Source organism: Ornithorhynchus anatinus, chromosome X1, assembly GCF_004115215.2.
Source record: "Ornithorhynchus anatinus isolate Pmale09 chromosome X1, mOrnAna1.pri.v4, whole genome shotgun sequence".
NCBI lineage: Eukaryota > Metazoa > Chordata > Mammalia > Monotremata > Ornithorhynchidae > Ornithorhynchus > Ornithorhynchus anatinus.
The window spans coordinates 115,544,721-115,568,532 of record NC_041749.1 but is presented as its reverse complement, the minus strand read 5'-3'; the positions used below and the strand labels follow the sequence as shown (position 1 = coordinate 115,568,532).

The 23,812-nt window shown below is 49.2% G+C and overlaps 1 protein-coding gene and 1 non-coding gene across 3 annotated transcripts; one reads left to right on the top strand and one right to left on the bottom strand.

Annotated features, from left to right (window-relative positions):
- The first annotated feature begins 900 nt into the window (after positions 1–900).
- On the top strand, positions 901–21,439 carry BABAM1 (BRISC and BRCA1 A complex member 1). 2 transcript variants are annotated; one of them, XM_029051651.2, is made up of 9 exons: positions 901–1,032; positions 6,745–7,139; positions 8,126–8,184; positions 8,984–9,104; positions 9,774–9,852; positions 15,650–15,674; positions 16,005–16,134; positions 16,596–16,682; positions 19,711–21,439. In XM_029051651.2, the coding sequence occupies exons 2-9, from the start codon at positions 6,801–6,803 to the stop codon at positions 19,909–19,911; spliced, it is 1,041 nt and encodes a 346-aa protein (XP_028907484.1). In that variant the 5' UTR covers positions 901–1,032; positions 6,745–6,800; the 3' UTR covers positions 19,912–21,439. The 2 variants fall into 2 exon arrangements, with proteins under 2 accessions (XP_028907484.1, XP_028907483.1); XM_029051650.1 differs by lacking the exon at positions 901–1,032 and adding an exon at positions 2,322–2,364.
- On the bottom strand, positions 11,416–11,553 carry LOC114806901. The gene has a single exon (XR_003754954.1). It is a non-coding gene; the product is annotated as a small nucleolar RNA SNORA7 (small nucleolar RNA).
- Positions 21,440–23,812: the final 2,373 nt, after the last annotated feature.

The following is a 23,812-nucleotide window of genomic DNA, read 5'->3' as shown; positions in this document are numbered from 1 at the left end:
CTATATCACTTGTCTGCTGTGTGGCCTTGGGCAAGTCACTTCGCTTCTCTATGCTTCAGTTAGTTACCTCATCTGTAAAATGATGATGAAGACCGTGAGCCTCGTGTGGGACAGAAACTGTGTCCAACCCAATTTGCTCGTATCCACCCCAGTGCTTAGTATTATCATTATTATTATTATGGTATTTGTTTAGTGCTTACTATGTGCTGAGAACTGTTCTAAGCACTGGGGTGGATACAAGGTAATGAGGTTGTCCCACTTGGGCCTCACAGTCTTAATCCCCATTTTACAGATGAGGTAACTGAGGCCCAGAGAAGTTAAGTGGTTTGCCCAAGGTCAAGCAGACAAGTGGCAGAGTGGGATTAGAACCCATGTCCTCTGACTCCCAAGCCCGTGCTCTTTCCACTAAGCCATGCTGCTTCCCATGCACATAGTAAGTGCTTAACAAACACCACAGTTGAGGCTTCTTGGAGGAGATGTGCCTTCAAAAAGGCTCTGAAGTTGACTGTACCCTCCCAAGCGCACAGAACATTGGTCTGCCTGGAATAAGTGCCCAAGGAGAACACAACATCTGTTTCCCCCTCTCTAGACTCTGATGCTGTGGGCAGGGACTGTCCCTCCTTATTGCTGCATTGTGCTTTCCAAGTGCTCAGTGCACAGTAAGGGCTCAATAAATTTGAGGGGAGGGGAGGGGAGGGGAGGGGAGGGGAGGGGACGGGAGGGGAGGGGAAGGGACGGGACGGGAAGGGAAGGGAAGGGAAGGGAAGGGAAGGGAAGGGAAGGGAAGGGAAGGGAAGGGAAGGGAAGGGAGGGAAGGGAAGGGAAGGGAAGGGAAGGGAAGGGAAGGGAAGGGAAGGGTCCGTTCTGCGGCAGGAGGGGGCTGAGGTGAGGCCTCGGTGGGACTACATCTCCCAGCAGGCAGTGCGGCTCGCCCTGGTTTCCGGGAAAGAAGATGGTGGCCGCCTAGCTGGCCTCCTCGGCCTTGGGCAAGCCATTCCGAGCGGAGCGGGGCGGGCGCGGCGGTCGGCGCCGGTGAGCCAGGGCCGGGGTGGAGAACTCGCTGCGGGATCGGGGGATCTAGGGGTGCCACGTTCGAGGAACGCGAGGGAACTGTGGCTCTTCCTTTTGTGGTCCGGATGCAGCCACGCTCCCCCACCAGTCCTTCCCCTAATTTCCCCCTTCCGGGTCGTTCGTTCGTTTGTTTGTTTGTTTTTATGGTGTTGGGCAAGCGCTTATTGGGTGCCAGGCCCTGTTCTAAGCGCTAGGGTAGATGCAAGGTAATCAGGTCCCACGTGGGGCGCGCAGTCTTAATCGTGGCGCAGTGGATGGAGGACGGGCCTGGAAGTCAGGGGTTCTAATCCCGACTCTACCACTTATTAATAATAATAATAATGGTAATTGTGAAAATGATACTTGTTAAGCGTATACGGTGTGCCAAGCATTATTTTAAGCGCTGGGGTAGATACAAGGTAATCAGGTTGTCCCACGTGGGGCTCATAGTCGTAATCCCCATTTTACAGAGGAAGTATGGAGACACAGAGAAGTTAAGTGGCTTGTCCAACGTCACCCAGCAGACAAGTGTCGGAGCGGGATTAGAACCCACGTCCTCTGACTCCCAAACCCATGCTCTTACCACTAAGCCACGCGTAACCCTGGGCAAGTCACTTCACTTCTCTGGGCCTCAGTTACCTCATCTGGAAAATGGGTATTGAGACAGTGAGCCCCACGTGGGTCAGGGACAGCGTCCAACCCGAGTTGCTTGTATCCACCCCAGCGCTTAATACAGTGCCCGGCACTTAGTAAACACTTAAATACTACAATTATTATTATAATTATGAATCCCCATTTTGCAGACGTGGTAACTGAGGCACAGAGACGTTAAATGACTTACCCAAGGTCACAAAGCAGACAAGTGGCAGAGCTGGGATTAGAACGTAGGTCCTTCTGTCTCCCAGGCCCGTGCTCTAGCTACTAAGCCACACCATGTTGTATCGTACTCTCCCAAGCACCTAGTACAGTATTTGCCACACAGTAAACTCTTTTAAAATGGTATTTATGTGCTTAGTATGTGCCAGCCACTGTACTAAGCACTGGGGTAGATATAATAATGTTGGTATTTGTTTAGCGCTTACTATGTGCAGAGCACTGTTCTAAGCACTGGGGGCGATACAGGGTCATCAGGTTGGCCCATGTGAGGCTCACAGTCTTCATCCCCATTTTACAGATGAGGGAACTGAGGCACCGAGAAGTGAAGTGACTTGCCCACAGTCACACAGCTGACAAGTGGCAGAGCCAGGATTCGAACCCACGACCACCGACTCACAAGCCCGGACTCTTTCCACGGAGCCACGCTGCTTCTCTCAGGTTGGACACAGTCCATGTCTCACATAGGGCTCACAGCTTTAATCCCCATTTTACAGATGAGGTAACAGAGGCACAGAGAAGTCAAGTGACATGCCTAAAGTCACCCAGCAGACAAGTGGCTTAGCAGGATTTGAACCCAGGTCCTCCGACTCCCAAGTTCGTGCGCTTTCCACTAGCACACTGCTTCTCCCACTCAGTAGATACCATTAATTGATTGATATGGGGGTCTCATGTTTTGGTATTTTGCCAATTAATAGCATGTATTGAGGTCCAATTTTTTTTTTGCTTGTTTGTTTCTTTTAATGGATTAAGTGTTCACTGTATGCCAGGTACTGTACTAAGTGCTGGAGTAGATACAAGCTAATCAAGTTGGACGCAGTCCATGTCATTCATTCATTGTCATATTTATTGAGCGCTTACTGTGTGAAGAGCACTGTACTAGGCACTTAGAAAAGTACAATACACTAAACAGTGACATTCCCTGCCCACAACAAGTTTACAGTCTAGAGGGGTGGAGACAGCCATCAATACAAATCAATAAAATTACAGATATGTATATAAGTGCTGTGGGGCTGGGAGGGGAAAAGAGCAAAGGGAGCAAGTCAGGGCGACGCAGAAGGGAGTGGGAGATGAGGAAAAGTGGGACTTGATCTGGGAAGGCCTCTTGGAGAAGATGTGCCTTCAATAAGGCTTTGAAGGTGGGGGAGAGTAATTGTCGTATTTGAGGAAGGAGGGCGTTCCAGGACAGAGGCAGGATGTGGGTGAGAGGCCGGCGAGATCAAGGCACAGTAAGAAGGTTAGCACTAGAGGAGTGAAATGTACGGGCTGGGTTGTAGAAGAAGAGAAGTGAGATGAGGTAGGAGGGGCAAGGTGATGGAGTACTTTAAAGCCAATGGTGAGTTTATTGGAAACCACTGGAGGTTTTTGAGGAGCCCGGTTCTGAAGGTCCTGAATGTTTTTGTAGAAAAATGATCTGGGCAGTGGAGTGAAATATGGACTGGACTGAGGAGAGACAGGAGGCTGGGAGGTCAGCAAGGAGGCTGATTCAGTAATCCAGGCTGGAGAGGATGAGTGTATTAATGGGGTAGCAGTTTGGGTGGAGAGGAAAGGGTGGATTTTAGCGATGTTGTGAAGGTGGGAGTGAAGGGATTTGGTGATGGATCAAATATGTGGGTTGAATGACAGAGTCAAGAATAATGCCAATGTTACAGAGCTTGTGAGATAGGAAGGATGGTGGTGCCATCCAAAGTGATGAGAAAGCCATGTCCCACATGGGGCTCACAGTCTTAATCTCCATTTTACTGATGAGGGAAGTGAGACACAGAGAAGCGAAGTGACTTGTCCAAGGTCACGCAGTGGGCAAGTGGCAGAACCAGAATTAGAACCCAGGTCCTTTAGACTCCCAGGCCCATGCTCTATCCATTATCCCATGCTGCTTCTCATGCAGATTGTTGGATCAAGCGCTTGGGAGAGTAGAAGACACGATCCTTGCCCTCGAGGGGCTGATGATCTAAACAGGGAAGATAGTCATGAAACATTTTACAGGTAGGAGGAAAAAGAATGGAGAGCTGGAGATGTGGATGGGTCAAGGCTGAAATAGAGTCTGTCAGATATGGACCTCAGTGCCCACAGTGGCTGGGATCACATAGGTGCTGAGTGCTTACATAAGTATTATTTGGAAGGGATGGGATTTCAAATGGGTTTTGAAGATGGACAAAGCTGTGCTGTGGATCCCAGTGGCCAGATGCTTATAATGTATTGGCTCGGTGACTGCATCAGCCCCCTCATTGGTCTCCTGGCCTCCAGCCTCTCCTTTCTTCAGTCCATACTTTGCTCTCTTGCCTGTAGCATTTTTCTCAAACTTCATTCTGCACCCATCTCCCCACTCCTCAAAAACCTGTATTAGCCATTCCTCTCTGCATCAGAGACTCCTGACCTTAGGCTTTAAGGGTGTCTATCGGTTCTCTCTCCTGCTCTATTTCTCCCTCTCTCTCTCCCCCACTCTCCCATCCAGCCACTCTTATCTCCCACTATACCACTGCTCATACTCTTCATTCATGATTATCTACTCACAGTACTTGGTTCATGCCGTTCTCCTAGCCTGGAGCTCCCACTCTCTTCCAATCTGACAGCTCTCAACTCAAGCTCTCCCCATCTTCAAGGCCCTTCTGAAAATACATCTCCTCCAAGAGGCCTTCCCTGATTAATCTTGACTCTCTCCATTTTATATCCCCCCAAAACCTTCCTAAAATCACATTTTCTCCGAGGCCTTCCCTGAGTAGCACCCATTTCTCCTATCCACCCTCCCCTCCGTGACGCCTATGCACTTGGCTGTGTATCCCCTAAGCACTTTGATACCCCATCCCCACAATTCTTATATACAGATCCTTATACTTTGCCATTTTCCCTTTATGTCATTTGTTTTAATGTCTGTTTCCCCCTCAAGACTATAAGCTTCTTGTGGGCAGGGATCTTGTCTACCAGTTTTTATTGTATTGTACTTTCCCAGGTGCTTAGTTTAGTGCTCTGCATACAGTAAGCACCCAAGAAATACCACCGACTGGTTCATTGTCAACTCAGCAGTTCCGAGCCCCCTGAACACCCCCGTCCAACCTCTTAGTGCTTATGGACATATTTTACATACCTTCTATTTTTAGGCATTAACTCATATACACATCCCTTTTTCCTTCTTCACCTTATCTGCAGATTATTTTAGTGTGTCTCCTCCGATAGACTGTAAACTCCTCGAGGGCAAGAATAATGTCTGTTTATTCTTGGACTCTTCCAAGTGTTTAGTATAGTGCTCTGTCCACACCAGCTGCAGAAAAGCAGCATGGTCTAGTGGAAAGAGCCCAAGCCTGGGGGTCAGAGGACCTGGGTTCTCATTTCAGCCTTGCCTCTTGCCTGCTGTGTGACCTTGGGCAAGTCACTTCACTTCTCTGGGCCTCAGCTCCCTCGTCTGTAAAATGGAGATTAAGATTGTGACCCGCATGTGGGACAGAGATCTTGGTCCAACCTGATTAGGTTGTATTTACCCCAGTGCTTAGAATAGTGCTTGAGACAAAGTAAGCACTTAACAAATACTATTATTATTATTATTATTAATGAATGTGATTGATTTAAAACTGGAGGGAGTGCTAGGGGCCAGCTCACTGGAATTCCTTCCTTCATTTCATTCACTCATGCAATCGTATTTATGAAGCATTTACTGTGTGCAGAGCAGTGTATTAAGCACTTGGGAAAATACAATGCAACAATAAAGAGTGACAATCCCTCCTCACAACGAACTCACAGTATACAGGCAATACAAATAAATAAAATTACAGATAAATAAATAAGTGCTGTGGGGCTGGGGGCGGGAAAGAACAAAGGAAGCAAGTCAGTGTGATGCAGAAGGGAGTGGGAGATGAGGAAAAGTGAGGCTTAGTCTGGGAAGGCCTCTTGGAGGAGATGTCCCTTCAGTGAGGCTTTGAAGCAAGGGAGAGTAATTGTCTGACAGATTTGAGGAGGGAGGGCATTCCAGGCCAGAGGTAGGTTGTGGGCCAGGGGTCGAGACAGGCAAGATTGAGGCACAGTGAGAAGGTTAGCACCAGAGGAGCGAAGTATGTGGGTTGGGTTGTAGAAAGGTAGAAGAGAGGTGAGGTTCAAGGGTGCAAGGCGATGGAGTGCTTTAAAGCCAATGGTAAGGAGGTTTTGTTTGTTATGGAGGTGGATAGGCAAGCACTGGAGATTTTTGAGGAGAGGGGTGACATGTCCTGAACATTTCTGTAGAAAGATGAACCAGGCAGCAGAGTAAGTATGGACTGGAGTGGGGAGAGGCAGGAGGTTGGGAGGTCAGCAAGGAGGCTGATGCAGTAATCTAGGCAGGGTAGGATGAGTGCTTGTATTAACGTGATAGCAGTTTGGATGGAGAGGAAAGGGTGGATTTTAGCAATGTTGTTAAGGTGGGACTGAGTATTGCCACTCTCTGGCTACAGTTTAAACTCATTTGCTTGTGTTCAGTCCTTGAATAGCCCTTTGGAGCCTGTGAAATCAATCAGTGGTATTTATTGAGTGCTTACTGTGTGCAGAACACTGTACTTGGGAAAGTACAGTGGTGTGGGACAGAAACTGTGTCCAACCTATCTTGTATCTACCCTGACACTTAGAACAGTGCCTGGCACATAGTAAGCGCTTAACAAATACCATAATAATAATAATAGCTATTATTATTATTACACCATAATAATAATAGCTATTATTATTATTATTACAATATGATAGAGTTAGACTAGGATAGACAAGCTACTAAAGTTTCTCCTCTCCAGGCTCAGCTCTAGTCTGGCAGTTTTTTTCTGAACCAGCCTACAGGTGCTAATGGGTTCCTCTTTGCTGCCTCAGGGGGTTTGTCAGCTTTCTTGACTTTGAAAGTCTTGACTTTCAAAGCCAGTTCCCCAATGGAGACAATCGAGTCTGGAAACCCAGTTGTTGAGGAGGAAGAGGAGGAGGAGGAGGAGGAGGAGGAAGAGGAAGAAGAGGAGGAAGAAGAGGAGGAGGAGGAGGAGCAGGCAGCCGAGCAGAGACCCAGGACCCGCTCCAATCCTGAGGGGGCCGAGGACCGAGCTCTGAGCGCCCAGGCCAGCGTGGGGAACCGGAGTGAGGGGGAGGGAGAAGCGGCCAGCACCGACGACAGCCCCCAGAATCTGCCCAGCACCAATGGAAAGCCCTGGCAAGTCCCCGTGCAGGCCGTGGAGCTCCAGATCCGCACCCCCAGGGTGAACTGCCCGGAGAAAGTGGTAGGTGGTGGCTTTCCAGGCTGTCACTGGTCTTGCTGTCGAGCTCCTGTCCGATCCCTGGCAGGATTTCCCCCGAGAGGAGCCGCCCGCCGACACCATTTTGCCAAGCTGGGGGTTCTGAAGCCTGGGGCCCTCTTGCCCCTGGAAACCATTGCTGGGAGCTAAAACCATCACTAGATGATTCTGTGGTCTTGGGTATTTTCTTAGAGTATGATGACAACAACCTGGCAGAGATGCTCGCTCCGAGTGCCCCCACCAATTGACCTGCCAGCAGATAGAAAGCGAGCCTAGTCAATTTGATGCTTACCTGAATCCAGATGTGTGTAATCTAACTGCCAGTGGCTGGCTATGTTCAGAGAACCACCCGATCTCTGAGTGCCAGGCCAGGCCCTCTGTCTGTTTCTTCCCAACTATTATGTTGCCTCATTTTTGTTCCCAGCAGGGCGCTACTATGTTGCATTGTTAGAGGTTTGCTTTGGCCACCATGAATTGCCCTCTACTCTACACCCATTTCTCCTCTAATGCGAGGGTCGTGTTCTCTCAAAATCCCTTTCATTAAGGAAAACTCAAGCTGCTGTTCTAAATCCACACGTGAGTGTCGGAATTCTTCTGATACTATCGATTGTTTGGTCGATTGATGACAGCCAAACGGGCTCATGCTGTCAGGCGAATATTCCCTGATTCCCTAACGGCATTCTAGCAGAGTGAAAATGCGTTATGAAATAACTGAGTATATCTCTTTGTTCGATGACATCCGGGCAGTAGCACACTCCGTGTTTTGTTTCCTACATGGTTTGAACCGAGGAAGGTGGCCCGTGGTCATCTACCCGCTTTACGGGCTGGGACTGCAAAATCCAGACAGATCTGTGGTCCCGTCCAAAGTCTGGTGGTGGCGTCCAAGGCAGATTCAGGAGTTCAAGTCTTTATTCCTAGAAGGCTGCCCATCCTGTTTCTCATAATCCACGTTCTCTTTCCTTTGCACACAGATCATCTGTCTGGACCTGTCAGAGGAGATGTCTTTGCCCAAACTAGAGTCTTTCAATGGGTGAGCAGATGGGCTTTGGCTTCTGGTTCAGTGCTTTGCCTGTTGAAATGAGCTTTCAGTGGCCACCAATCCTTCCCCCTAACTCCTGCACCCTCCCCTAAACATTCACTCAGTCTCTTCCAGTGGCGATCAGGGCAGATGGAGTGAAATAGGGGAGAGGGAGAGGAGTCTGTCTGCCCTCCATCCTGTATGGGCCATCATATTAGATCATCCTCCATGAGAGATTATTAGCGAACCATCACGGCCAGGACAATCTCCCCGCCCCCCCCTTCCATTTGTAAGTTCCTTGTTAGCCTGTACGGGGGGGCCCGTCTGCCATTAAACAGAATACCAAGTAGCAGTTTGCTTTCAATGGCTCTGTATCAGTGGGCAGAATAGATAAAGGAGATGTCAGTTGAATTTATTGAGCGCTTACTATGTGCAGAGCACTGTACTAAGCGCTTGGGAGAGTACATACAATAATAAACAGCCACATTCCCTGCCCACAACAAGCTTACATCCCATTACCAGGAGCCCCTGCCACGTGGAGGGAGCTGGGTGGGTCAGCGAGGGGCTCTGAGGGGACTGCATGCTGCCACCCATACCTGAAAGGTCCTGTGCGTATCGCAGCAGACCCCAAGGACAGCCGCCCAGTGGAAAAGAGCAGCTCTCTGGGCCGGGCTGGGCACCCTCCCCAAGCTTCAGTCACACTTTCCCCTAGGCCGTCTGGCTCTCTGCCCCCCTGCGAAAGAGATGGTGGTCTCTGGGGAATGGGAGTCTCAGAGTGGCTAGGGCAGAGTGGGCCCTCTGTCCCATGCAGCTCCAAGACCAACACGCTGAACGTTTCCCAGAAGATGATCGAGATGTTTGTGAGGACAAAACATAAGATTGACAAGTGCCATGAGTTTGCTCTGGTGGTGGTGAATGATGATGCCACATGGGTGAGTGAGAATTTGCCTTCTCCTTGTTCCTTCCCGTCTTTCTTGCCCCCTGCTCCCAACGGGCAAGTGGTTAGTCTCTTCAGCCTGGTCTCCCGATCTTAGCAGGATCCCCTCTGGTGTGGCTTGGTAGATGATGGCCCCGGGGGGCTTATTTGATGCTTGATCACATTGCCTGGTGAGTTGGAGTCCCCTGCCTGGTCCTCCCTGTGCCCCACCCTCCATCATCATTATTATAATCAAAAACACTTACCGAGCTACCTGTGTAGACAGAGTGGGAGGCTGTCTGCGGGAACTCATATTAGGAAGAAAACCCAGGCTCTGCCCTCAAGAAGCTATAGAGAGGTGGCATGGTCTGAGAGGGCAGAACCTAGGTTCTGGATCCAGCTCTGCGGCTGGTCTGCTGGATGACCTAGTCCAAGTCTTCTGACCTATCTGGGCCTCGAGCTATAAAATCAGAATGCTACCTACCTCTCCCTACCTCCCTAGGTGGTTGGGAGGATAAAATCAGATGGTTTGTGTGAAAGCGCTTTGGAAAAATCCAAGCACGCCGTGCATTCAAGGTGGTGGCGGTGTTCTTCGTCATCTAAGGGGAAGAGGAAAGACTGGATGGGAAAAGATAATGGCAGGTGAACCAAGGTATGTGAACAGTCCTCTTTGTCTTGCTTTCAGCTGTCAGGATTCACCTCTGACCCCAGGGAAGTGTGCAGCTGCCTGTATGATCTGGAAACTATCAACTGCAAGTCCTTCAGTATCCTTTGAGGGGCCGGGGGGAGGTGCTGAGTGGAGTGGTCTGTTAGCCATCCTAGCTGACTCTGGGACTGTCCCCCCAGTGTTCAGAGCACTGGTGGGCAAGGGCTGGGGTTTGGTCATTGGATTGTAGTATATGGAATGTTGGTCTTTGAGGATATTCCAGTTGGGAGAGGGGGCAGTCTGAGAGGGGAGAGGGAAATAAAATCCCAAAGCAAGTCCATAATTGCGCAGGTTCCAGATTTTCTTTATTCCCCGTAAGGTTAACCGAGAAGCAGCGTGGCTCCGTGGAAAGAGCATGGGCTTGGGAGTCAGAGGTCGTGGGTTTTAATCCCGACTCCGCCACTTGTCTGCTGTGTGACCTTGGGCGAGTCACTTAACTTCTCTGTGCCTCAGTTCCCTCATCTGTAAAATGGGGATTAAGACTGTGAGCCCCATATGTGACAATCTGATTACCTTGTATCTACCCCATTGCTTAGAACAGTGCTTGGCACAAAGTAAGTGCTTAACAAATACCACTATTATTATTATTATTATTAATCAAGCAATAGTATTTATTAGAGAAGCAGCGTGGCTCAGTGGAAAGAGCATGGGCTTTGGAGTCAGGGCTCATGAGTTCGAATCCCAGCTCTGCCACTTGTCGGCTGTGTGACTGTGGGCAAGTCACTTAACTTCTCTGTGCCTCAGTTCCCTCATCTGTAAAATGGGGATTAAGACTGTGAGCCCCACGTGGGACAACCTAATTCCCCTATGTCTACCCCAGCGCTTAGAACAGTGCTCGGCACATAGTAAGCGCTTAACAAATACCAACATTATTATTATTATTATTATTTATTGAGCACCTCTTCTATGCAAAGCACTGTACTGAGCACTTGGGAGAGTAGAGTAGCTGCAGGAGACACGATACCCGCCCTCAAGGGGTTTCCAATCTAACCAGGGAGATGGACACATGGTGATTTATAGATAGGAAGAAGTACTTACATAGGTAAGTCGACATGTCCAAAAATACAATGGGAGGTTGAGGGTGCCAAGTGCTGAGATGATAGTTTGGTGAGGATGAGGGAAGTTTAGGATGGAATGACAGACTGACTGAGAGTTGGAAGAGAGCGAGGAATCCAGGAGAACGCTCAGGTTGTGGTCTTTAGAACCCTGTCGGTTGGTGGTGTTGGCTGGGATGGGAGAGCTAGCTAGAGGGGCGGATTTGGCAGGGGAGGTGAGGGGTTTGGTTTTTAACATACTGAGTTGGAGGTGTCAGTGGTCCCTGTGGAGGGGTCCTGCAGGCAAGAGGAAATGCAAGATTGCAGATGGGAAGGGCGGGCGATTGGGACTTGTAAGATAGAATCTTGTCTTATGCCGTCGAGTCGTTTCCGACTCACAGCGACATCACGGACACATCACTCCCAGAACGCACTGCTCTCCGTCTGCAGTTGTCTGGTAGTGTATCCATAGTTTCCTTGGTAAAAATACGGAAGTAGTTTACCATTGCCTCCTTCTGCTCAGTAAACTTGAGTCTCCACCCACTACTCTCTCCCATGCCGCTGCTGTCCAGCACGGGTGAATTTTGACTTGTAGCAGGTTGCCTTCCACTCGCTAGCCACTGGCCAAGCTAGGAATGGAATGGGTATGCCTCTGCTTGACTCTGCCTCCCGTGGCCGAGACTGGTAGAGGACTGGGAACTCTCCAGGTGCGACCTTGAGAGGGCGATAGATGTTGAGATACAGTCAGGAGACATGAATGTAGAGATGGTCGCTGAAGCCACGGGGATGGATGAATTCCCTCAAGGAGTGAGTTTAAAGCAAGAAGAGTAAGGGACCCAACCACAACCTTGAGGGACCCTGCATTTGGGATGGGAGGAGGAGGACAGGTGGAAGAGGAGCCAGAGAAAGAGATGGAGAGAAGGAGTTAGGAGGAGAACCAGGAGACGATGGTGTTTGTGAAACCAAGAGAAGAGGGTTTCAGGAGAAGGTGGCCCACGGTGTCAGAGATGGCTGAGAGGTCCAGGAGGACTAGGAGAGAGTAGAGACCATGGGATTTGGCAAGGAAGAGAGCACTGGGGACCTTGGAGAGTGCGGGCTTGTGGAGCAAAGGGAGTCGAAACCAGATGGTAGTGAATCAAGGAGGGAGTTGGAGGAGAGAAAGTGAAGACAAGCCATTAGAGGAGTTTGGACAGGAGTAGAAGCTGGGAAATGGGGAGGTAGTTGGAGGATGCAGTGGGATCCAGAGAAGGCTTTTTTTAATATAGGGGAGACTTACAAGTGTTTGAAGGCAAAGGGAAGGGAGCCATCAAAAGAGAATCAACCAATCAGTCAAATTCATTAAGTGCTTTCTGTGTGCAGAACACTGTACTGAGCACTTGAGAGAGTACCGTGTAGCAGAGTTGGTAGACATGCTCCCTACCCATAAGGAGGTTACAGTCTAAAGTGGGAAACAGTAAAATAAATTATGGATGTGGATGTTAAGTGCTGTAGGCCTGAGAGTGGGGTTAAGTGCTTAAAGGATACAAATCCAAGTGCAAGGGTGAGGCAGTGGGGAGAGGAAATAGAGGAAATGAGGGCTTAGAAGGGGAAGGCCTCTTGGAGGAGATGTGATTTTAGGAGGGCTTTGAAGGTGGGGAGAATGGTGGTCTGTCGCATATGAAGGTAACGATTATAGGTGACAGAGGAGAGTAGGGTAGGAGCTTGTATTTTTAGAAGGAAGTGGGGTCCGAGGCCTGTGTAGAGGGGGTAGCTTTTGAGAGCCAGAGAGCTCCTCTTGAGATGGCTGGAAAGGAGAGAGGATGTAGGGGCAGGAGGGAGGAGAGGGGATTGCTGCCTCAGCCTCCTTGCATACCTCCCTGCCTCCTGTCTCTCCCACTCCAGTCCATACCTCATCCTGCTGTCCAGATCATTTTTTCTACAGAGAAGTTCAGTCCATGTTTTCCTTCTCCTCAAGAGCCTCCAGTGGTTGCCCATCCACCTGCAAATCCAACAGAAACTCCTTACCATTGCCTTTAAAGCACTCGATCACCTTGCCCCCTCCTACCTTACCTCCCTGCTTTCCTATTACAACTCAGCCTGCACACTTCGCTCCCCTAATGCCATCCTATTCACTGTACCTTGATCTCGTCTATCTCACCACCGACCTCTCGCCCACATCCTGCCTCTGACCTGGAACACCGTCCCTTTTCATATTCGACAGACGATCGCTCTCTCCTCCTTCAAAGCTTTATTGAGGGCACATCTCCCCCAAGAGGCCTTCACTGACTCAGCCCTCATTTCCTCTTCTCCCACTCTCTTTTGCATTGCCCTTGTACTTGGATTAAATCCGTTTATTCACCCCTCCCTCAGGCACACAACATTTATGTACATATCTATAACATATTTAAATATTTGTCTCCACCCAAGACTGTAAGCTTGTTGCGGACAGGGAACTTTCCTACCAATTCTGTTATATTGTACTCTCCCAAGTGCTTAGAGTATTCTGCACAGAGTAAGCTCTCAAATACAACTGATCTATTGACTGATTCAGGGAGGGAATTGTGGGAAGCTTGCACCTAATGTTTTCAATTTCGTTGAAGTAGTTGGAGATAGGAGAGGAATGGGCGCTGGGAGAGACAGAATGGAGTTAAAGATCTGGACTATTCAATCATATTTATTCATTGTCGTATTTATCGAGCCCTTACTGTGTGCAAAGAATTGTACTTAGTGCTTGAGAGAGTGCAGTATAACAATAAAGACACACATTCCCTGCCCACAATGAGCTTGCAGTCTAGAAGGGGAGTAATTGTTAAGGGCCACAGGCATGGGAGTTGAGGAGAAGTAATGTTGCCTAGTGGAGGAAAGTAGGGGTGAATTGGAAGAGGCCAAAGCTGCCCGTGGTCCCTGAATTTCTGCCAAGGGCACTCTGTGGCCGGAACGGAGGAAGCCTGCTGGAGGTTGGTGGTTCCAGCTGGACAGTGACAGAGGGGTGAGGGGCTGGAGTTGTGTCAAGGGTGTGGCTTTGTGTATTGAGGGAGGGGAGATTCGGAAAGGAATCCAGAAGCATTGAACAGAGGAGGTCTAGGTTTGTGGGGTTGGGAGGAGTGTGAGAGCCACTGAAGATTAAGAGGCTGTGGTTAGAATGGTGAGGTGATTTGGGATGGTGGAATTCACAGAAATTCAGGAATGTACCTAATAATAGTAGTGGTGCGGGTTAAGGGCTCTGTGCCAAGAACTGTACTAAGTGCTGGGGGGGATACAAGATAATTAGGTCAGACACAGTCCCTGTTCCACATGGGGCTCCGGTCTAATAGGGGGAGGGAGAACAGGTCTCTTATCCCCATTTTACAGATGAGGTAACTGAGGCACAGAGAAGTGAAATGATTTGCCCACGGTCAAACAGCAGGTGCATGACCTTGGTCAAAAAAATGAGCAGAGGAGTTGAGATATGAATCCAGGTCCTCTGATTCTTAGGCCTATACTCTTTTCACTAGGCCTTGCTGCCACAGCCTTGAAATCAGGCCCTGAGTCCTGGAAATGTTGGGTGAACTTCAGTTGTGAGGGTTTTGCAAATTTCTTCAAGGGTAGGCTTCTAGCCCCACGGTGACAGGCTATGTGGAGGAACCCTGTGGGGATGACCATCTGGGACAGCGTGATCTAGTGGATAGAGCATGGGCCTGGGAGTCAGAAGGACTTGGGTTTTAATTCCAGCTCCACCTCTTGTCTGCTGTGTGACCTTGGGCAAGTCACTTCTCTGTGCCTCAGTTCCTTTATCTGTAAAATGGGAATTAAGACTGTGAGTGCCCTGTGGGGACAGGGACTGTGTCTAACCCGATTTGCTTGTATCTATCCCAGTGCTTAGTACAGTGCCTGGCACATTGTAAGCACTTAACAAATGCCATTATTCTATTACTGATGGTGATGATGATGATGATGATGATTATCATCATCCTGACAGACCTTGAGAGCTATCTACCAGCAAGCCTCAGGCTCCCTGTCTCCCCTCTCGTGTATCACTCTAGCCAATTCCCTTCCAGCTCAGCTTTGTCTTCCTGGAGCTTTCTCAGCCTTCCCTCACCAACCCCAAAGCCTTTGCCCAAAACAGTCGCCACCTCCTTTAAACCACCGCATGAGGAAGCTATCCCCAAGTAACTCCAACCTGCCAACACCATCGCGACCCACTCCACCTCCTCAGCTCTTTTTTGTAATGACTGTACTCTGTGTGCTTGGGCCTGTGTGTGTGTGTGCGTGTGTGTGAACTGAGAGAGACTGTGTTTTCACTGTGTGTCACATGTGGGTTGCCTTTTGTTGAGTTGCCGTGACCTACTTTCAGTTGGGGGCTGCTGCCTGCCTGACTCTTGCTGCTGATTAAATAGCCTCTTGGTGCCATCGTGTTCCAGGGTCGGGGAGCTGTGAGGAGGCTGTCCTGATCCCCACGGAGCCTATGCTTTTGTACTCTCCCAAGCGCTTCTCAGTCCGGGTGCTATAGGAGTTGGGACCTGGTGGGTTCATGGGCATTTGAAGGAGTCTCCTAAGTAATAATAAGAAGAATGATGATATTTGTTAAGCACTTAGTATGTGCCAAGCGCTGTCAGGATGGAGCCCTGAAGATTTGAAGTGCATCTTGCCATAAACACCTTGAGGCCAGGAACTACATCTATTCTCAAAGTGTAGAGCTCTGCCCCCTGATGATGGGGGTGGGAAAGGCTTGTGGCCCCAAGATAGCAACTCCGCCCGCAAGCTGAAACTGCCAAGCAGACTTGATCCCGGTCAGCTTGGGTCCCCAGCTTGGGGTGGGTGCTGAATCCATGTTCGCCTTGATCCTTATCTTCCAACCACCAGATCTGGATGGCCTCTTCAACCTTATGTAAGTTCCTGCTGTTGTCACCTCCAGTCATGGAGGCGGAAGCTTCTCAGTCTGGTTATGATTCAGAATACAAAGCCCCATTCTCCTCTTGCCTGCTGGCCAAGGAGCACATTGGGGTCAGTTTTCACTGCTCTGAAATGTGCCCTCTTTCCCCTCCCTTTCCTTCTTCCTCTTGTTCCCTTTTCCTCCCTTTCTCTCCCTTCCTTTCCCTCTCCTTTCCTCTCCTTTTCCCTCTTCTTCCTCCCCTTTCCCTTTTCTCCTTCCCTGCCCCTCTTCTCCCTCCCTCCCTCCCCTTCCTCCCCTTCCTTCTTCTCCCTCTCCCCGGCCCAGACAGCAAAAGATCGAGCTGCCTGTCACAGAGAACGTGCAGACCATCCCGCCGCCCTATGTGGTCCGCACCATCCTGGTGTACAGCCGCCCAGCCTGCCAGCCTCAGTTTTCCATGACAGAGCCCATGAAGGTGGGTTCGAGAGGAACAGGGATTGTTTAGCCAGAAGTCTGGTAGGGTGGCGGGAACTTCACCTCTTCTAGGGGCCAGAAGGTGGAACACGTTGTGGATGGACAGTCAAGCACTTTGAGGGCAAGGGATCACATCTGACTCCCAGACCTGGGCTCTTTCCCCTAGGCCACGCTGCTTCCCACTGGAGGCAGGGACATGGCTGAAAAGACTGGTGGAGGTTTCTCCCAACCCTAAGGTTCTCAAAGAGGAGCTGCCACTCTCCCCACCCTCTCGGTAAGCTTCAGTAAGCCACGTTCCAACCAGAAATAGACCCTTGACTTCCCTTTGAGGGCAGAACGGCTGAGTTGGATCAGATGTTTCCGGGGCCATAGACGCGATTAGGAGCTATTCAGCTTGGAATTAAAAAGGATGCAAGCTAGAGGGAGAGATTTAGGCTGTCTTTTTTTTCCCTCTCCTCCCAGAAAATGCTCCAGTGTCCGTATTTCTTCTTCGACGTGGTGTGCATCCACAATGGGGCAGAGGAAAAAGAAGAGGAGACGAACTGGAAGGTAAAAGGAGCAGAGCTAAATCCATTGCGGGGTTGGCTCTTCCCTCCTCAGCCCTTCCAAAACCCAGGGCCGGAGATTTTGGGTCCGAGGGATCTGGGGACAGGTGTCCAGTTAGGGTGAAGGGAGTCTCTGCTGTGCTTGGGCTTGGCTGTTTCTGGGACCATCTGCGTTTGGTGGCCCAATTTTAGCTGGGTGGGGGATAGGGGGGCAAGATGGGTAAGGGGGATGACCAGGGAACGTTTTGACCAGGCTGGGGTCCCGGTGGAAGTGTCTGAGGGGAGCAGAGAGCAGACTGCAATTTTTCTAATTCTAATTCATTTGTAGTTATTGAGCACTTACTGTGTGCAGAGAACTGTATTAAGTGCTTGGGAGAGTACGATATAACAATAAACAGACACATTCTCTGCCCACAATGAGCTTATAGTCTAGAGGGTGAGATAGACATTAATATAAGCAGGCTGGCCACTTGGACTCTAGAGGAGACAGGAGAGGCAGCAGAAATGGTGAGGGGCCTGGCATGGGCCTAGTCCCTGGGCACAGTGACATCAGACCCAATCTGGCAATCGATGAGTGGCATTTAATGAGTGTCTACTGAGTGCTAGGCACTGCACTAAGCCCTTGGGAAGATAGACAGTAGCAAGACACAATGTCCTGCCCTCAAGGAGCTTACCATTTAATAGGAGAAAGACAAGAATTTTTTACACATAATGAACAAGGATAAAGCAGGAAGCAGTACCACCCATCAGGATGAAACAGCCAAACAAATGCATATACTAGTAGAGAAATGATCTGTAAAGCTATGTATATTTAGGGTATGAACAAGAATGCTGACAGTAGGACACAAACTAGAAACTGGGACGAGATCAACATTTTTCTCTTATATCCAGAAGTGAAGAAAGGAGGGCCATCTCCAGGGGAGTCTGGAAAAACAGACCCAAATGACTGGCTCCCAGTGAGAGATGGGGGAATACTACCAAGCTGCCAGCAAGCCAGGAGAAAAAAGAGTTAAGGCAGTTTGGAAATGCCTCAGGGAGAGCCCGCCAACCCCCAACTCTCTGCTTGCTCAACTTCTGCCCGCTGAAGGCCCCCCCCAAGAAGAGTTGTCTGGATTCAGGCCTCAGAGAGGGTTGCATTGTGTTGCCACATGGACTAGTGGAAAGAGCCCGTGCCTGGGAGTCAGAGGACCTGGGTTCTAATACCAGCTCTGCCACTTGTCTCCTGGGTGACCTTGGGCAAAGTCACTTCTCTCTTTTTTTTTTAAATGTGGTATTTGTTAATCACTTACTATGTGCCAGTCACTGTACTAAGCGCTGGGGTAGGCACAAGGTAATTGGGTTGGACACAGTCCCTGTCCCACATAGGGTGCCCAGTTTTAATCCCCATTTTGCCAATGAGGTAACTAAGGCAGAGAGAAGTTGTGACTTGCCCAAGGTCACACAGCAGACAAGTGGAGGAGCAGGGATTAGAACCCTAGGTCGTCTGATTCCCAGGTCCTTGCTCTTTCCATTAGGCCACGCTGCTTCTCTGTGCCTCAGTTTCCTCAACTGCAAAATGAGGATTCGCTACTTGTTTTCCCTCCTACTTGGATGGTGAGCCCCATGTGGAAAAGGGACTGTGCCTGACCTGACTGATTTGTATCTACCCCAGTGCTTAGGACAGTGCTTGACACATAGTGAGCACTTAACAAATGCCGTAATCATTAGTATTAGTGTTGTTATTATCATTCCCTTGCTGGGTGCTGACCTACCTCCTGTAGCTGTGCCTCCTCCTGGAGGAGGTCCGGGTCTAATGGTCAAAGGGCAATTATGAAAGAGCTGGAAAGAGAGAGTAAGTCCAGCCTGCCATTCTCCACATGCCCTTCACTGTCAGAAACATTCCCTGCCCACCCCCTGGAACCAGCCCATCCACCCACTGGGCACTGAGAAGCAGCGGCACCTGGGGGAAGAGCCTGGGAGTTAGGAGATCTGGGTTCTGAAAAGAGCCCGGGCTTGGGAGTCATAGCTCATGGGTTTGAATCCCGGCTCTGCCACAGGTCAGCTGTGTGACCTTGGGCAAGTCACTTAACTTCTCTGTGCCTCAGTTACCTCATCTGTAAAATGGGGATTAACTGTGATCCTCATGTGGGACAACCCAATTACCCTGTATCTACCCCAGTGCTTAGAACAGTGCTCTGCACATAGTAAGCACTTAACAAATACCAACATTATTATTATCTCAGCTCTGCCACTTGCCTACTGTTTGATCTTGAGCAAGTCGCTTCACTTCTCTGGGCCTCAAGTTTCTCATCTGTAAAAAGGGGAAAAAAATATCTGTTCACCCTGCGCTACAGCCTGTGAACCCCATGCAGTTCAGGAACTGTGTCCGATCTGCTTACACTATAGCTCTTCCCCAGCACCGAGTCCAGTGCTTGGCACCAAGGAAGTACTTCACGACTGATGATAATGATGATGACCGAGACCATGGCAGCCAGGGCCAGGTTTTGGACTCCTGTTAAAATTTGAAAGTTCAATGAAAAGAACAGGAGAAAAGGCCTCAGGAGGAAAAGGAATTGGGCTTGCTTAGTCAGAGAAGAGGCCGAGGGATGTGTGTAGGGGGGCTGGAGCCCCCCTGTTTGTGGTCACCAGCCTTGAGGTCTTCAAAACATAGAGCAAAAGCTGTGCCTCAGACACACTTAGAGCCCGGCGGTCATGCCCGGTGACTTTTCCTGTCTGTGGAGGCTGAGCTGAGCTGCAGGGTTTTGGACAGGAGGAGTCATCCTCTGTCATCCCTGGTCCCTTTCAGCCTTCCTATTGCTAAAGCAGGCAGGGACAGAGAGAAGAGAGCAGCCACATGGAACTCCAGACAGTAACAGCTCTGAAACCAGAAATGCTCATGCCCATGCCAGGCAGGATGGCCCAGGGTGCCACCCTCTGGCCCAGGTACCAGCAGTTGCCAATCCCCCTGCTCTAGAGGGGAAGTTCCTCCGGGGAGGTGAGAGTGTTTCATTGATGGCCTGACCCCAGCTGCCACCCTTTTTTTCCACCCCCAGGAGATGTACACGTTCTTTGGGAACCTGGACTCCAGAGGCACCAACTACAAATACGAAGTGTCTTTAACCGGGCCAGCGGTGGAACTGCACAACTGCATGGCTAAACTGCTGGCTCACCCGCTCCAGAGGCCTTTCCAGACCCACGCCTCCTACAGCCTCCTGGAGGAAGAAGAACCGGTGGAAATTGAAGCCACCGTGTAGCTGCCGGATGTCACGTCCCGCGATTCTCTTCCACCAGGGGGGCTCACCGGAGCCATATGTGGAGCTCATCCCTAGCCCCCATCCCGTTTTAGCTCAGATCCCAAGAGTCAAGTTTTACTTGACTCTCCTTTTCTGCCCCCGTCCCACAGATCACTCTGACTTGTGTGTACAAGCAGCAGTTGATCTGTTTTTACTGTTAGCCATCACTGATAGACCCTGCGAAAATTAAAAGATCCACCGTTGGCCTCTGATTGGAAATGGGAAGGTCAGTTTATCCTACCTCTTCTTCAGGTGGTTGGGAAGGGGGAAAATGAGCTTGGAGTTGATGAGTTGGTGGCAGGACTCGCACAGATGGGACCTTGCTTAGTGCTCTTAAGAAGAAGGATCAGTGTCAATCGGGGTTTTTCCAATGATATTCTGTCACGCAGTGAGTTTGATTGTGAACTTCCGAACTGAACTCAGTGAACTTCCAGAAAGGAAGGTGTACTCTGTATTCATTCCTAGCGGGGAAACTTTTTCCAGCCAAGCAAAATAATTTGTCTTTTGAGGGGATGGGGGGAGCCTGATTTGGTCAAATGTCTCTCTTCTGACCTGTGGATTTGGGGAGAAAAGCCTCATGGATTTTCCACAGCAGTGATGGATACCTCTCTTGAGGTCTCAGTAACGGCAAACCTTCCTTCTTTCCAACCTCCGGCACTGCAGCAGTTGCAGTGTACATCAGACTTCACTGGGCTGGAACTGTTTTCTCATGCGGCCAGGGTGAGGCTCACGCCACCACCCCCTCTTCAATCAATCAATCGATCAATGGTATTTATTGAGTGCTTACTATTTGCAGAGCACCATACAGAATCCTTGGGAGAAGACAGTACAACAGAGTGGACAGCCTTGTTCCCTGCTCACAACGAGCCTGATCGGTTTCCCTTTATCTTGCGCCATTACTGTACTCCATTAGCATAGATCATTGAGAGTTGTCCAGATACCTTCCAACGCAGTTGACTAGTAAATCCAGATCCAATTTGCTAGACTGTTCATCTGCATGGGTGCAGAGGGTGAAACAGCCTCTCGGTAATGAAGATGCCCTTTCACTAAGGTTCATGTCAGTGGGGGATAAGGCGGTTGGAAGAGCGCTAGTGCTGATGGATCGAAAGAAATAGCGACTAAAACCCGAGGGTCAGGAACAACCGCCTTTGTGTTCCGCTTGGATCCTGCTGGTAATTGAAAAGTCCTCATGGGACCTTATTGACTGGTTCCCATGGGGTGAGGGAGGGTGCCGTCAGGATCCAGCCTCTCCCACTCTGGCTGTCCTGGAGTCTGAGGAAAACTGGCTCCCTGGTCTCTTGTGGTTCGGCACCATGGTAGCGACAATTTAGAGAGAGAAAAGGTAATCCCTTGGGGGAGCCTGAAGTCCCTTCTCCAACTCCCACCTTATTTGCTGCAGCAAGAAAGGGATTGTCTGCTGCTGAGCCAGGATGGGCAGCCTCAACAAACCCTGTAATCAGACTGCAGAGCCAAGAAACAAGCAGCAGGAGAGAACAGATCCAACAGAGGAGAGGCAGACACTAGCCTCCCAGGCCCTATCAGAGCTAGACATAACTACTGCTGGTGCTGATTGACGGGCTCTGGAGGTTTCTGAGGTGAAATGGAAACCGTCTTGTGCCCTGCGCTCAATAAATAGGATTGATTGATCTTGGTCTGTTGCCCAACTTCTGGGTTTTAATAATAGTAATGATGATGATATTTGTTAGTTGTATGTTTTGAAGAAGCCCTTGGAAGAGTACAGTATAGCAGAGTTGGTAGACCTGTGCCCTCCCCACAACAAACTTACAGTCTAGAGGGAAAGATAGACATTAAATAAATTGTGGATATGTACATAAGTGCTATGGGGCTGAGGGAGGGGTGAATAAAAGGTGCAAATCCTAGTGGTGGAGTGACGCAGAAGGGTGTGGGAGAGGAAGAAAATGAATGAAGGATTAGCTGGGGAAGGCCTCTAGGAGATGTGATTTTTTAATAAGGCTTTGAAGGTGGGGAGAGTAATGTCTGTCAGATAAGAACAGGGAGGGCGTTTCAGGCCAGAGACACATTGTGGGCGAGAGGTAAGTGGCGAGATAGACGAGATGGAAGTAATGGTGCCAGGGATTGTGGCCGAAAGATGTTAAAATGTAGTAGATAACTGAAGAAGTTAATTCTGCAGCTAAATGCTCTAGGGAGCTGGGGCAATAGCTGATGCTCTTGTTTCATGTAGGTTGAGTCCCCTTTGTATGGAATTGGATCTCATATTTTGTATTTCCATTAAGTTGGTTAAGTAGCGTGCCCTAGTGGAAAGAGCACAGATCTGGAAGTCACAGGTTGTGGGTTCTAATTTTGGCTCTGCCTCTTGTCTGTTATGGGACCTTGGGCAAGTCACTTAACTTCTGGGCTTCACTTTGCTCATCTGTAAAATGGGCTTTTTAGAGATGGCGTAGTAGACTTTTTACAGAAGCAGCATGGCATAGCGGATAGAGCATGGACCTGGGAGTCAGAAGGTCATGGGTTCTAATTGTGCCTCTGCCACTTGTCTCTTGTGTGACCTTGGGCAAGTCACTTCACTTCTCTGGGCCTCAGTTACCTCATCTGTTAAATGGGAATTGAGACTGTGAACCCCGTGTGACACGGACTGTGTCCAATCCAATTTGCCCGTATTCACCCTCGGGCCTAGTACAGTGCCTCGCACATAGTAAGCGCTTAACAAATACCATAATTATTATTTAAATCCTACTCTCTTCTACTTAGACTGTGAGCCCCCATGTGGGACAAAGGCAATGTGTTCAACCTAGTTATCTTGTATCTACCCCAGCTCTTAATACAGTGAGTGCTCCGTAAATGATAAGCTATTAACCATAATTATTATTAGTAGTAATAGCAACCCAAGATGCTTTCACACCAGAGATGAACTATGCTTAGAAACCAATTGATCTTCCTAACACGTGCCCCCATCTGAAGTAAATCGTACTTCTTTTGAGGGGCAGACCATATCTTGCACTGTTTGAATCAAGTTATGAGGCCTTGCGGATAATGTTATGGTTTCAATAAAATATATGAAGAAATTCATTATCTACTACTAATAAGTTGTCATTTTGCTTTCCAAGTTCCACGGTGACTTCTGGTATGTTGTGATACATAACTCAAATTAACCCAACCGCTTAGGGGCGTTAGCTTTTAGGCTACATTTGCAATCCAGGCATACGTTTGTGGGTTTTTGTGGTGTTGTTTTTGTTTGGGTTAGTGGAAAGTTGCATACACTAGTCATAATGACTGTTGATATTTGTCAAAATCAATACTGCATTTTGGTCTTTTTGCTTGGGTTAGTGTAAAGTTGCAAATTACTAGTCATAATGACTTGATATTTGTCAATATCAATACTGCATTTTGTGTTTTTGTTTGGGTTAGTGTAAAGTTGTGTATGCTAGTCATAATGACTGTTGATATTTGTCAATATTAATACTGCATTAGCTGCCAGACTACATTGCATTTGGAGAGCGATTCTGTGGGTCAGGTTTACACTCCTTTCAACCCATATGTTGAGAGGTGTAGAACCTTGCCAACTCCCCAGGGACATCAGTTGGCTGCGTTGAGGCACCAACCTGGGTCACTCATTTAAGTGACTGGGAATCAGCTCCAGATAATGGTGTCCCTTGTTTCCTTGGAACTTGGGAAGAAGATGTTTTCTGGAGCCAACTCAGCTCACCCTGGGTGTCTTCAAAATGAAGGAAGATGGGTCCAAAATTTGTAGAAAGTTTGCCCAGTGGTTGATTTGATCTCATCTGCCAGGGATCTATACCCCTAAAACAGCTCTATCCTATTTCAGCAGATCATCGTGCCCCTGTTGAAAGGTGGTGGAATTTGCGTAGCCACGTTGGCTGTT

Coding starts and splice junctions, on each gene's coding strand:
- BABAM1 (XM_029051651.2), top strand. CDS start 6,801: ATGGAGACAATCGAGTCTGGAAACCCAGTTGTTGAGGAGGAAGAGGAG. Junction 9,853..15,649: donor TATCAACTGCAAGTCCTTCA/GTATCCTTTGAG, acceptor TCCAACCACCAG/ATCTGGATGGCCTCTTCAAC. Junction 16,683..19,710: donor AAGAGGAGACGAACTGGAAG/GTAAAAGGAGCA, acceptor TTCCACCCCCAG/GAGATGTACACGTTCTTTGG.